At 34.7% G+C, this 13,358-nt stretch overlaps 1 protein-coding gene across 1 annotated transcript; it reads right to left on the bottom strand.

The window, feature by feature from the left end:
* Positions 1-11,136: 11,136 nt before the first annotated feature.
* LOC149569169 (uncharacterized) lies at positions 11,137-12,367 on the bottom strand. The gene has a single exon (XM_089817702.1). It carries the CDS (start codon positions 12,226-12,228, stop codon positions 11,584-11,586), a length of 645 nt encoding a protein of 214 aa, XP_089673828.1. The 5' UTR covers positions 12,229-12,367; the 3' UTR covers positions 11,137-11,583.
* Positions 12,368-13,358: the final 991 nt, after the last annotated feature.

The following is a 13,358-nucleotide window of genomic DNA, read 5'->3' as shown; positions in this document are numbered from 1 at the left end:
GCTTTACCTAAGGATGCCCGTGAATATCTTAGAGGTAAATTAGGGGTGATACCCCTATCCAAAGCTACTTAAGAAGCAAGAGTAGTGCCCTGCATCAACTGAGTTGAATGTCATCTTTTAAAATTTTGGTGTAGTGGATCTTACTTTAGGAGATGTCGAAAGTAATGAAGGAACTAAATTAGAACATTTACAGTCATATGCAAGATGACAAAGGGAGAACCTGAATTGATTACCTCTGCATGAAAAGATGACAAGTCTTTGGCATTATTGTCAAAGAGGGAGATATAAGAAAGATGGAGATAGTTAGTAGAGAGAGATCAATCAAACAAGGAGATATAAGGTTAAGGGAAAGAAAAAGAACGAGGCACATATACTGACAGAGGGAGAAATTTCAAAGATATTAATTTTCTTTTTGGTATTGTTGTTGGTATTGGTTTGCAATCAATGCCAAAGAGGGAGATTGTTCGAAGTGTAGAGCCTATCATGAAATGATAATTATTTTGTCAATAATTTCAAACCTGTTACTTTCTTGTGAGATAATTTCTTTTGGTCTGAATGTTATCATTTATTTAATTGATGAAGAGGATTTGAAAAGAGAAGATAACAAGAGAACCTAGAGAAAGGTTGATTTATTTAGTGTATAAAAGGAGCACTAAGACCAACTAAAATATTGATGATATTATGTATTGTTGATCTACTTAAGGCTAAAGTAAATGGTTACTTTAGCTAATCCAAGAAGAAGTATTTTCATAAAAAGTGTTTGCCAAGCTTGGTCGAGCAAATAGTACAAGTCGAGAAAATTCTAGTTTAGGACGAGCAGAAAGTTAGTATATGTTGAGTGTTAGTAAAATTTAGTAAGTGTCAAGCATTAAGGAAATAAAAGTAGTGACCAAGCTAAGAAGATGTAGTTGGTGTCGAGTAACACAGTGTTGGGAGAGCATTAGAAGATTGTTATTGCCAAGTGAATAGTGTAGATGCTAATTGACAACAAAAAAATGTTAAATCAAAGATTTGACGCATCTGAATTGACTAATTTGATTTCTTGAATTATGTAAAGCATGTGGAAGAAGTATGATGAGTTGGGGCACATAATTCAAGATAAATTGTTTTGAGGCAAATTCAAGGATGATTGTAGAAGAATTTTATAGAGGGACTAAAATGGAAAAGTGGGTAGATTCATTGAATCTTACCTAACCTTAAAATGGATGATTATGGTTAAACGACAAAAGAGATAGCAGGCTAGAAGCAAAGGTTATCATGTGCAAGAACATAAGAAAGACAATAAGTCCAGGATGTTGCTTCATATGGTGGCCAAATAAAAGAGACTGCAATTGGTATACAAATCAATACGGCTTAAGAGGTTGAATGCTTGAAGGGTGAACAAGATGTCAGAGATGAAGAGTATGAATGCCAAGAAAAATGGAGGACTGAACTAGAGATCTATAATATGCAAGTGAGTTGTATTTTATTATTAGATCAAGTCCTATTGTTACTTTCTAACAACTGTATCAGTGTGGATAAATCCTTTGGATTAAGGTTGACCTAACAGTCATTTGTAAATCCTTTAACCAAGTGACATTCTAATGGCATGTTCTAAAGTCCTCTAACAAGACCCACTCCTAATAGGGTGATTGAAATTCTTTAACTAGGTCACATTTAACTATGTGTGTCGTAACCTTTAACAGGGTTGGCCTTTAACAAGGCATCACTTTAGAAGAGTGAAATTGGGTAGCATGTTACTAGTAGTTTTTCCCAAATTGGGCTTCCACGTAAAATACTTGTGTCAATTTGTGTGAATGAGTTTGTAGTATTTCATGTTTACATTTCTGTAAAGTTATTTTTACCTAAGACAATGACCAACTAAATTAAGGTATTGGATGATCTAATGGATGCATGTGTGATATGGTTTTTTGGACATTAATTTGTTAAGCACTTAAAAGTTTTATTTGTACATTTGGACTTTGGATAACTGATTCACCCCCCACCCCTAGTTATTCTAAAGAATTCCAATAGATGGATTTTGGTCTTCTCTAGTGTATGCAGGCTTATCCCTAGTGAGTGCCACCAAACAATTCACAATGTTTAGTTGCACTTTACTAAGTCTACAACTCCTCTTCACCTTTCTACACTCAATAGTGTGACCTAGATCTACTCCCCCAACACCAATTATGCCAGTGACATCCAATCCATGTTAGCCCTACATTTCGTTTTCTTAAGGAAAATTCTTTTAGAATATATATCTCCTCTTGGTGATATCATTTACTTGTGGTTTTTGTATCAATCAATAGTAAAGTAAGTATTTTGTCCCTTACACAACCAAACTTGAAAGGCAACACTAACAACTGAAAAACATCAAATCCTCATCATAAACTACTACTAGAGAAAACAACAAATTATAAGACAAAACTAACAACATACTCATAGAAGAAACTAATAATAAATTTTAAGTAGGCAAAATGTTCACCTTAGAACCAAAGTCTAGTAAGCGACTAACCATACCTAAAAATCCAAAAAGCAATAAGATTTTCATATTGGAACCATAGTCTAGTTTAGTAACCAATAAAAAATTAAAAGGAGTTCTAACAAAAAGCCCATGCAAACAAAGAGCAATGTTAACAACAAAATGGATGTGGAGAGAGTTACACATGGCTAATCGATTTGATGTCACATCCATATTAATGAAGCACATGAATCTATTCGTCTTTAATAAATGAAGTTTCCTTAATCTCCTTTCCCAAAACCTTGTATTGCATGAGACATAGGGAAGTTGTCCAACTATGCATTATAGAAAGTCTGAAACTCAAGATACTACCCATCTTTTTGAGGTCGAGAATTTCAGTCTTCAACCTCCTAATTCAGTCCTCAACATGAGCCAATTAATGGTTGTGTTTTGATAGTCAATACAATTGCCTTTAACAACAATCATGTGATATTAACTTTCTCTAACATTATTTCCCTAGTTAAGTGTACATGCTCAATTTTCATATTGGGAAACATGTGGGTGGAGCTAATGGTTGTAGATTTATCTAAATTGACAATGGTTTTTATTTTCCCTCTTTCATCATCATCATTCTCCTCACACTCCCCACAGTTATCCCATGCCCTTTATCCTCTTCCTCCTTTGAATCATAGTTGACCAACTAGGCTTTTTTACCTTTATCCACATAGTGGGTTGGTCACCTATGGGATCTCTCCTGATCTCATCATTTTCCTCACATAACATTTAGACTTTTTAGCTAGAGGGAAGAGTTTTTACTTTTCTCTTACTAACACTCAGAGGTTTGGAAGAAAAATGTTATGTAGCAATCATATATGGTGTGGAGGTTTAAGGAGTCCCTGCTCTAGATGTTAATTTTGAAGCACTTGGATGGCATGTGCACTTATTTTTACTAGGGCCAAAAGCATCATCCCATAGGGTTGGTGGCCTATGGGATCTTTTTTGACATCATTATTTTCCTCACTTAACATTTATAATTTTTGGCTAGGGGGAGGAGTTTTTCCCCTTTCTCTTACTAGCACTCAAATCTTTGGAAGCACAAAGTTATGTAGCAATCATATATGGTTTGTGGGTTAAGGAGTCCTTGGTCTAGTGGCCAACTTTGAGGTAGTAGGATATCATGTGCACTTCTTTATACTAGGGCCAGAAGCATCAATAATGTTGGCAAGTGGGGGGAGTTCGAGTTGGTGGCTTCTTAAACAACAAAGGGTTTCAATGGACAAAGATCCAAATGAAAGCACAACTTGTAAATTAGGCCCTAATGCAGAGCAATGAGTTTTTTGCCCTTATTTTGGTAGCCTTGATGACTTCATTAATAAAACTATCCAGAGAGTTTAATAAGGAAAGTGAGAATGAAATAATGTCATGGTTCATAAAGTGGTTTAGAAGTGGGATGTGATAAAAATAATACACATTGGACCAATCTTCTAGGGTAATGTATTTCATGATCATGCTACAACCTTGCCTCTATGGTAGCAATAGTTGCTCCCTTTCAAAACCACCATGCATCTTTATCAAAGCTTCATTCCCTATAAAGAATCTATTAATGATTTCTATGTCCACCACCTAACTAGTTTTCTTCTTATTTCTACCCTTCATAGATAGTCAAGTAGCTTGTGCTATCACTTCACCAATTTCAAAAAAAAAAATCTCCTACTGTGACCTATCTATCCTCATAGGAGGTAGAAAAGTACACTAGCAAGCCATCATCATAGCCATTAATGGACTGAATAAACAATAAGTGACATGTGATAAAAGTAATATACTTTGAACCAATCTTCTAAGGTAGTGTATTTCATGATCATAAGACAACCTTGACTTATGGAAACACCCTTTCATAACCACCATATATCTTTACAAGAGCTTCATTCCCTATGAAGAATCTATCAAAGCTTTCTATGTCCACCACCTTACTAGTTTTCTTCCACTTTTTGTCTTTTATAGATAGTCGAGTAGCTTGTACTATCACTTCTTTGCTTATTTCAAAAGAAATTCCTCCCATAATGACCTACCTATCCTCTTACGAGGTAGCACATTGCATTGATAAACCTGCATCACAACCATTAATGAACTCAAACTCGAAAACCCTCTCCCTCTTTACACATGTTACATAATGACATCATTTACTTTGTTCTTAAAGGTGACATAAAATTATTTTTGATCAATTTATAATGATATAGGATTTTTTCTCTAAATTTTGCTACAAATAACTATATTTTATTTTAAAATCTCAATTTTCAAAGTACCAAACTCCAAAGTAACACCACAAGTCACCATTGCAGAAGATATTGTGCTAATTAACAAGACCAAGGTAATAGTCGATACATTAGAAGATCCTTATAAGGATTATGGTACCAATGTCGGGAATTTGACTAGTTACACTAGCTTTGAATAAGAAGATGAGGAAGAAGAAGAAGAAAAGGAAAAGGCAGAAGAAGATAAGAAATCAGATAAAGAGGAAAAGATAGAAGAAGAGAGGAAGAAATTAGAAGAAGATGAAAAGAAAAGAAAGGAAGAAACTGAGAGAAAAGAAGAAGAGGAAAAGAAAAGAAAGCAAGAAGTGGAGAGAAAAGGAGAAAAGGAAAAGAAAAAGGAAGAAGAGAAGAAACGAAGAAGAAGAAGAAGAAGAAGAAGAGAAGAGGAAAAAGGAAGAAGAGAGACAAAGGAAAGAAGACGAGAAGAAGAGGAAAAATAAAGAAGAAAAGACAAAAGCGATAGCAATAGCATCATATGATGATGATGATGATAAAAAAGGACTAATGTCATCTCTCGATAAGCTACTAGAGAAGAACAAGAGAGTGCGTAGTTTAGAAAAGACTCTAGCAGAAGTGTTGGACAAAATGTAGAGTACAGTTTCATCACAAGTGACAAGACAAGATTTGTAGTTGAGAGCCAAGGAATTAGTAAAATCTTTTGATGCAAAGTTCAGTAATCTATCAGACATTGCAACAGTTCAAGCACAAGCATAGCATGATGCACAAATGTTTGACATTGTTTGTCAAAACATTAAAATGATTTCAGAGCTCTTGATGCGTGTATAAAAGAGCTAAGGAAATGTGAATAGGAAAGGAAAGGCATTGTATGCAAAGTGCGCATTATCATTCAAGTTCACTAAGGATAATGATGAAGAGCTGAGAAAGAAATATGAAGAACTCCAAGAACTAGTAAATCAACTTCAACAACTTGATCAAAGGGTAGAAGATATTGAGGTAAAGATTGGGAAGACTTATGATGAAATGAGTCTTATTGAGATGAAGAAGGAGAGAATCGCAAAAAGATTCTCACTTTTAAGAGAACGCCTATCTTTGAAGATAACAACCCTTGAGCAGAAAGTAGAGGAATGTCTTCAAGCAAAGACATCCTTTGAGAAATTTGTCTGTTCAGACTTAAATGCAGTACAGATTGCATCACATGGGCTATACGCTCTTCTCAATAGATTAGAGGGAGTCAAAGACTCATGGACAAATAACTTCAAGGGCCTGAAGACAAGTTTTGATGATTGTATTACATGGCTATCCACCTGACATAGAGGTACAAACTCAAAATTTTGAACCATATATAAGTCTTGACACCTTTGTCATTGATGTCAAAGGAGGAGTAATATAAGAAGATTGTATGATGTATATAGAAAGGGGGAGTAGTAGTAAGTCGTAGTAGAACAAAGAGCTATAATGTATTTAGGAGATATAAGGAAAGATGGTTAATTATAAGATCCACACATTTTGATAAGGCCAAGATTTTGAAAAGTTTTTTATTAACATTTTGGGACTTAGCCAATTTTCCCATATGTTGCCATCAATGCCAAAGAGGGAGATTGTTGGCAATTTGGCTAGGTACATGAGTTGTAGTTGTCATTTATGGCAACATATATATTGTGTCAAGAATTCATAATGTGAAGTTGAAGGTACAATAGTTATACCTAGAAAATTGTCTAAGTATTAGTTAGTTTATTTGGTAGAGCAGTTTTCATATGCACAATTGATAGAAGCATTATTGGCACGTGCGCACTTAAGTACATGAAGATCAAAGTATCATAATGACGTATGCATGAGCGTGGAACAATACAGAGTGTACATAACAAGTTATGGATAAAATACTAGTCACAACAGAGAACATGCATAACAAAGCATGACATGAAAGAGATAATTATGGATTAAGGAATTATTTTGTTTACAAAATAATTACTTAATTAATTAGGGACAACATCCTAGATTTTAACCCTAAGTCAACAAGCTATAATAATATATTTTGTAAAAGCGTGTGAAAGCTTGAAGGCCAATTGGACAGTATTTTGTGAATTGTAAAGGTATATAAGAAAATTACAATATGTGATGTTAAGTGTTCTTCTAAAGAAGACTATGCAAACTTTATATGATGCAAATTCTGATGTATGATCAAAGGCATGCGAGTTTTGTGAAGAGTAATGAGAGTTATATAAGATATTGAAGATATCAACAACAAGTAGAGAAATTTTTGTATCAAGGAATTACATTGTACATTGCATGTTTGGGCAGTGGGCTCTTCTTGCATACATTTTGTATTTGTACATAACAACTCTTAATATGGTTAAGGCTTCTAACAAGGCCTAATTCCTCTAACAAGGACTGAGATGCTATATGCATGTAATAGATTCCTAATAGGATCAATATCTTTAACCAGATACTTTTGATTAGTAGATCATTTTGTGTGTACCATCCTCATAGGGGTTTTCCATTGGCTAGGGTTTCCCTAGTTAACAAAATATGTTGTTATGAGTTCTCTTATTGCATAGTTATATTTGTTGTTCAACATAATTAGTTTTCTTTCATATGCAAGTTATAAGGTATTTGATAATATCCAATTTTGGGCTAAAAGTTTGTAGAGTACAACCTATAAATTAGGCCTTGGTATAGAGCAATGGGTTTTTTGCCCTAAATTTTGGTAGCCTCGATGACTTCACTAATAAAACTTTTAATAGAGTTTAATAAGGAAAACGAGAATGAAATGAGGTCATGGTTCCTAAAGTGGTTTTGAAGTGGGATGCAATAAAAATTATGCACTTTAGACCAATCTTCTAGGGTAATGTGTTTCATGATCATGATACAACCTTGACTCTATGACAACAATAGTTTCTCCCTTTCAAAATCTCCATGCATCTTTAATGAAACTTCATTCCCTGTGAAGAATCTATTGAAGCCTTCTATGTCCACCACCTAACTAGTTTTTTTCCACTTTCTACCCTTCATAGATAGTCGAGTAGCTTGTGCTATCACTTCTTCACCAATTTCAAAAGAAATTCCTCCTACTGTGACCTATCTATCCTCTTAGGAGGTAGCAAATTGCATTGGCAAACCATCATCATAGCGATTAACTCAATGAACAAGAAGTGGCATGTGATACAAATAATATACTCTGAACCGGTCTTCTAAGGTTGTGTATTTCATGATCATAAGACAACCTTGACTTATGGAAACACCCTTTCATAACCACCATCTTTACAAGAGCTTCATTCCCTTCGAAGAATCTATCAAAACTTTCTAGGTCCACCACCTTACCTGCTTTCTTTCACTTTCTATCCTTTGTAGACAGTCGAGTAGCTTGTGCTATCACTTCTTTGCTCATTTCAAAAGAAATTCCTCCCACAATGACTTGCATTGGCAAACCTTCATCATAGATGAACTCAATAAACTCATAAACCCTCTCCCTCTTTACATATGTTAAAAAGTGGCATCATTTTCTTGGTTCTTAAAGGTGATATAAAATTATTTTTGAGTAATTTATAGTGATATAGATGTTTTTTTCTCTATATTTTGCTACAAATAATATTTGATCATATTATTGAACAAGCTATTATAAGGGAGTATGGAATGAAATTGAGGGTTTGGAAAGGATATCATTTATATAATTGTAATAAATATAGTAAATGAAATCATGTTCTTCCATTACAGGTACCTATTTTTGTTGTCAAGACAATTCATTAGCCTAACTCGCATAAAAATTCTTCTCAACTAACTAATTAACAATTTTAGAAGGGTCACCATTTGTTGTAAGGATATCAATTATATAATTGTAATATAGTAAATGAAATCACGTTCTTCCATTACATGTACCTGATTTTGTTGTCAAGACAATTCATTAGCCTAACTGCCATAAATTTTTTCCTCAACTAACTAAATAGTAGTCTTAGCAATTTTAGAAGGTCACCATTTATTGCAATCATATTTTGTGTCAACAAAAGATTTGTGTCTAATTTATCAACAATTTGGGTTTCCAATTGAGTAGAAATAGGCAATTTCAATTAAAAATATTTTTCTAAACTATCATATTTCTTCACACTATTAACATAATTTTGAGGATGTCTACCATGCTAAGAACTTAATTAAATTTTACATTTTTTTGGATGGAGGTTCAGGCTGTCCAGCAGAGACATGGAGCCTGCAAGCAACTTAGTTTCAGTGAAGACTAAGGAGAATTTTTGTTATTTGAAGGTTACGAATCTATAGATCGAAACCTTTTCAACTAAGAATCAAGAACTGAAGAGTATACCATCCTGACCTCATCCTTATCATATCAAACCTTAGATTGAGAGGTATACCATCCTGACCTTATCCTTATGATATCAAACCTTGCATTTAACAAGACTCATTTAGGACCATTCAATCATTACTAAACTAAAAATGGAAATCATATATTACTGTTTTATTTTGACTAATTGCCGATCACGAATTGTATGTTTTATATGGTGTTCTCCTATGAAGAAAGCAGGGGTGAAAGGTATGGCACATGTATCTGCAAGGGAGCTGTAATGTCCTTGCCACATTCAGTAGCGAGTAATCACTTGAATGCATCTGAGCCAAGTGGGATATGCCAGGTGAATGGGAAAATCGCAGACAAGGCAAGCGAACTGTTTGACAAAATGCATTGACGCACTTACAGTTTGATATGCACAAAATGGGCTTAATGAAAAGGCCTTACAGTAAAACCAGATTCGGCTGCCTTTCCTAGCATCATTCCAGGGTGTGCCAAAACGTATTGTGATTGTGAATGCACTGATGGAGATATACAGAAAACAAATTTATTAGAAAAAACTCATAATATAGATGTGGTTTCACGGAAAGCCATGATATACACAGGATGGTGTTCTGGATGAAGGTTTCATTGATGACAATCCTTTTTGCATACACAAAACTTATCAATCTCAACCCTCGAAAATCAAAACTTAAACAGAGACTCTCTTTTTCAAAGTAACAAACTCTAAATCTACAATTATAAACATAATCAAATTTACAATCTTAACTTTGGCCTCCCTAGTCCTCACTTTCTGTTCTATTGCGTTGCTATAAAAATCTGGACGGCTTAACATCACACACTAAGCTTCATTTCAAGACTGAAAGTGTTAAATAGTCAAAGTTGACTTATTTTTTCCAAACTTAATTTTCTTCTTAGTATATGATGTTTAAGGATGGCCAAACTCTTCTACCCAATCCCCTCTACTATTTTTGTTGAAAGGTAGTTTTTCTTTTTTCGGTAGCATTTACATACATTAATGAAATTCCACATGCACAAACATGCTCTTACAATTTCATAAAATACTTGCTACTTTGCTTCATTCTTTAGGTGGTTGGCTCCCAGAATAGAAAACTGTCAAATGCACACACCCATACTCAGTTCTTAAGATGTTAGCATTTTTTCTGTGATGGAGTCATGTCCATCAAACTAAAATTATGAAAAATAATAGCAGTACAAAGAAGAAAAACATACAGACGGAATTATATATCACTGAAGATTAATTGCATAGAAGCACCTTTGTTATAGGTAATCATCTTTCTACAGTCAAACACCCAATAAAACGTCAAATGAGTACACCACTTCCCCATTGAAACGTCAAGCGTCCCTTCTTCAACACCTCAGGAACCTATTTTTCTTACAACAGCTTTTGCACATATTCTTTGCTGGTTCCAAAAAACATATCTAATATTTATTACAGGGATGATTTCTTCATTATTCTCATCAACAAACTTCATCTATAAATGAATGAAAGAAAGATTTTATGATATCCACAGACCAAAGCAATATATAGAGACAGCCCTCTAAAAGAGAAGTCCTATAAACTCTGTAAATTTCTTCCAAGATCAGATCTTCTATAGCGGATTGTGAGCAAACCGATTTATTGGCACTTAAAATATATCTAATTTGGACACCTTAAGGTTTTCATTGCATGTACTATTACAAACACATATTCAATTCTTCAAATTCATGACAACACAGAAGCAGATATAGATACTAGATGTACAGTTGTCTCCACAGAAATAACTAAGTAATTTGAGGGTCCTGCATTTCAAGATTTTGATTCACAATGCAGGTAACAGATCTCCTTCCCAAGCTAGATGAGTCTAAACAAGAGTGTCATAACTCCAATTTTCAATTCAAGTGAACATGTATCAGGAGGTCATGAATCTCAAGAGCACAATTCAAATCAAACACAGAAGAGAGAAGAAATAACAGCATTCATTGTACACATGTTTTGTTAATATTTGCAAAGTGGTAGTAGCCTATTGGACGATTTCGTTACATTCCATGCTAAAAATCTCAGCTATTAATTAACACTAATGGAGGCACACCTCGGAAAACTTGACCAATGAAACAGGGGAAGATTCAAATTACAGAATTAGCGATTTGCATTCAAGATTTATGGAAATAGAACTTATACATAGGATTCATAGCCAATAATCATTATTCATTTCATATCTGAACCCTAGCCTAAATACAGAGCGTGCACTGAAAATCCTTCAAAAGTTCAAACGAATATTTGAACTCGTCCCTGAATGCTGCAGATTGGCTGAAGAAAACAGATATGCTGCCATCTATACGTCCAAACAATTATAGATCTTCAAGTTTGTGAAGATCCAGAGAAAACTGCGATGAAACATAGAGGGGGCAGCAGTTTGCCTCTGCATTCTTTTTAGGGTATTACAAATAATCAATACCCAGAAAGACAAAAACACACAATACTGCCCCACCTCAAACCATTAACTTTTTTTTTAAGCTATTGGATTTCATATAGCAGTGACATGAAATCATACCTTGCAAAACGAAAACTCTAATGATCAATCACAGAGCACCACCTTGGTAAAGGCCAAGACCAAGCAAGACATAGCAATGAAGAAAATGGTAAGCAGATCTCTTCCAGACCACTTCATCACAGCCTTAGGCTCAAGCCTCAGACTCTTAGCCCTCCTCAATGTGTCCACTTCTTTGAGAAGATCAAAACTAGTTCCCTTCCTCTTCAATTCCTGAATGCACTTAGCCATGAGTTTAGCATCATCCTTCTCCCTCTTGAGCAGCCTCTCAATCTGTGACTCCACATCGATCTTGTACCTCACGGCCCAAATGATCACCATGGAAGCAACAAGGGACACCATGGAAGGGATCCATGCCCTTTTACATGAATCCTTGGGATTTCTTGCGGCAGCATTGAACAGCAGAGTCAAAACGGTGCCATGGAAGAGGAAATAGAAGCAGCAGAGTTGTGTGACTTCTTTTCTGGTCCTGTCAAGCCTGGACTCTTTCAGCGCCACTCTTCTGTCTATAGATTCCTCTTCTTTAAGCCATTGCTTCAGCAAAAGTTTGTGGTTCGCACTTTCTGCTATTTGCTGAAGCGGATGCAGGGGAATGCCCTGATTTGCTGAAGCTTTTGGTTCTGCTGGGACAATTTCTTCTTGATTTGGAGGGGCCGGACAAGGGCTCATCATTTTGGATAGGTATTTGGAATCTCCTGGGACTGAAGAAAAGGGTGAGGAGGAGATATGGTCGCTGATTTGAAGGAATGGCGAAAAATTATGGCCAGGAGAATGAAAAATGGCAACAAAAGCCTCTGTTTGCTTCTTTTGTTTGGTTTTGTGAATTTTAACGGTCAGTTTTATAACGGTCATATTTTTCCAATTTGAACGGGCTTCGCCTTTGAAAAAGGTTTCCCTATAATGCGCATCCAACGATAACACTTTTTGTTGGGTGTTCTTTCGTTAGTTTAGATTAGGGGAAAAAAACATTTTTCAATGTGTTTTTAATCCTCTACGATTTCCTTGAAATTAATATTTCTTTCTCATTTTCAATGTTTCCGTTTTTTTGGCCCGTCTTTATAAATATTAATAATTATATTGGTGTTTATGCTTTAAAAAGTTTATATAAAGATTATTTTTAGTTTATAATGATTATTTATGAATTCAGTGTGTAGGTTTTGTATGGTTAAAAATACTTTTGTATTATTTTTCCTATATTATGGGTTATGAGGACATTCAAAACAAATACACAAATATCTTAGGATCCGTTTGGTTCTGGATGATGATAGGAATTGGCTTTTTCAAAATCTAGATTTGAAATTTTTTGCGTTTGTTTCAAAATTGGCAAAATGGAATTAGCATACCAGACTTCCAATTTCGCCTCAAAACCAGGCTTTGCAACTTCCTACTAGCAAGTAGGAATTGAAAATCAAAACCTAGTTATGTTTTTTAAGGAGTGTAAAAACAATAGATTGGACTACTTTTTGAAATTTGCCTTCAACTCCAAGCTTACGCATAAAAATGTGTCTTCACACGCATCTTTTGAGTGAAATAAACGGTTCAAATAAAATCCCACAAATCAGAATGAAGATTTGCAAAACCTTGATTTGGCTAAACCAAGGTTTGTAGAAATCCTAGTTTTTTAAATTCCATGAACCAAATGGACCCTTAAGGTTGTGTTTCTAATTATTCTAGTTGAGGATAAATTTTAAAGATGTTAGATTACCTAGTCATAGTAGAAGAAACTTGATCAATAAGGATTAGTGGTTTCTTAATACAAAGATTGGTGGTCGCTTACTACAAGGATTGGCGGTGCAAGGATT

The sequence above is a fragment of the Cupressus sempervirens genome, chromosome 3, assembly GCF_028749045.1.
Source record: "Cupressus sempervirens isolate cs-2001-9-10 chromosome 3, ASM2874904v1, whole genome shotgun sequence".
Taxonomy (NCBI): Eukaryota; Viridiplantae; Streptophyta; class Pinopsida; order Cupressales; family Cupressaceae; genus Cupressus; species Cupressus sempervirens.
This window is presented reverse-complemented; position numbering and strand designations above follow the sequence as displayed.

What these genes read in the sequence shown, in the direction of transcription:
- LOC149569169 (XM_089817702.1), bottom strand. Translation starts at nt 12,228, where the DNA reads ATGATGAGCCCTTGTCCGGCCCCTCCAAATCAAGAAGAAATTGTCCCA.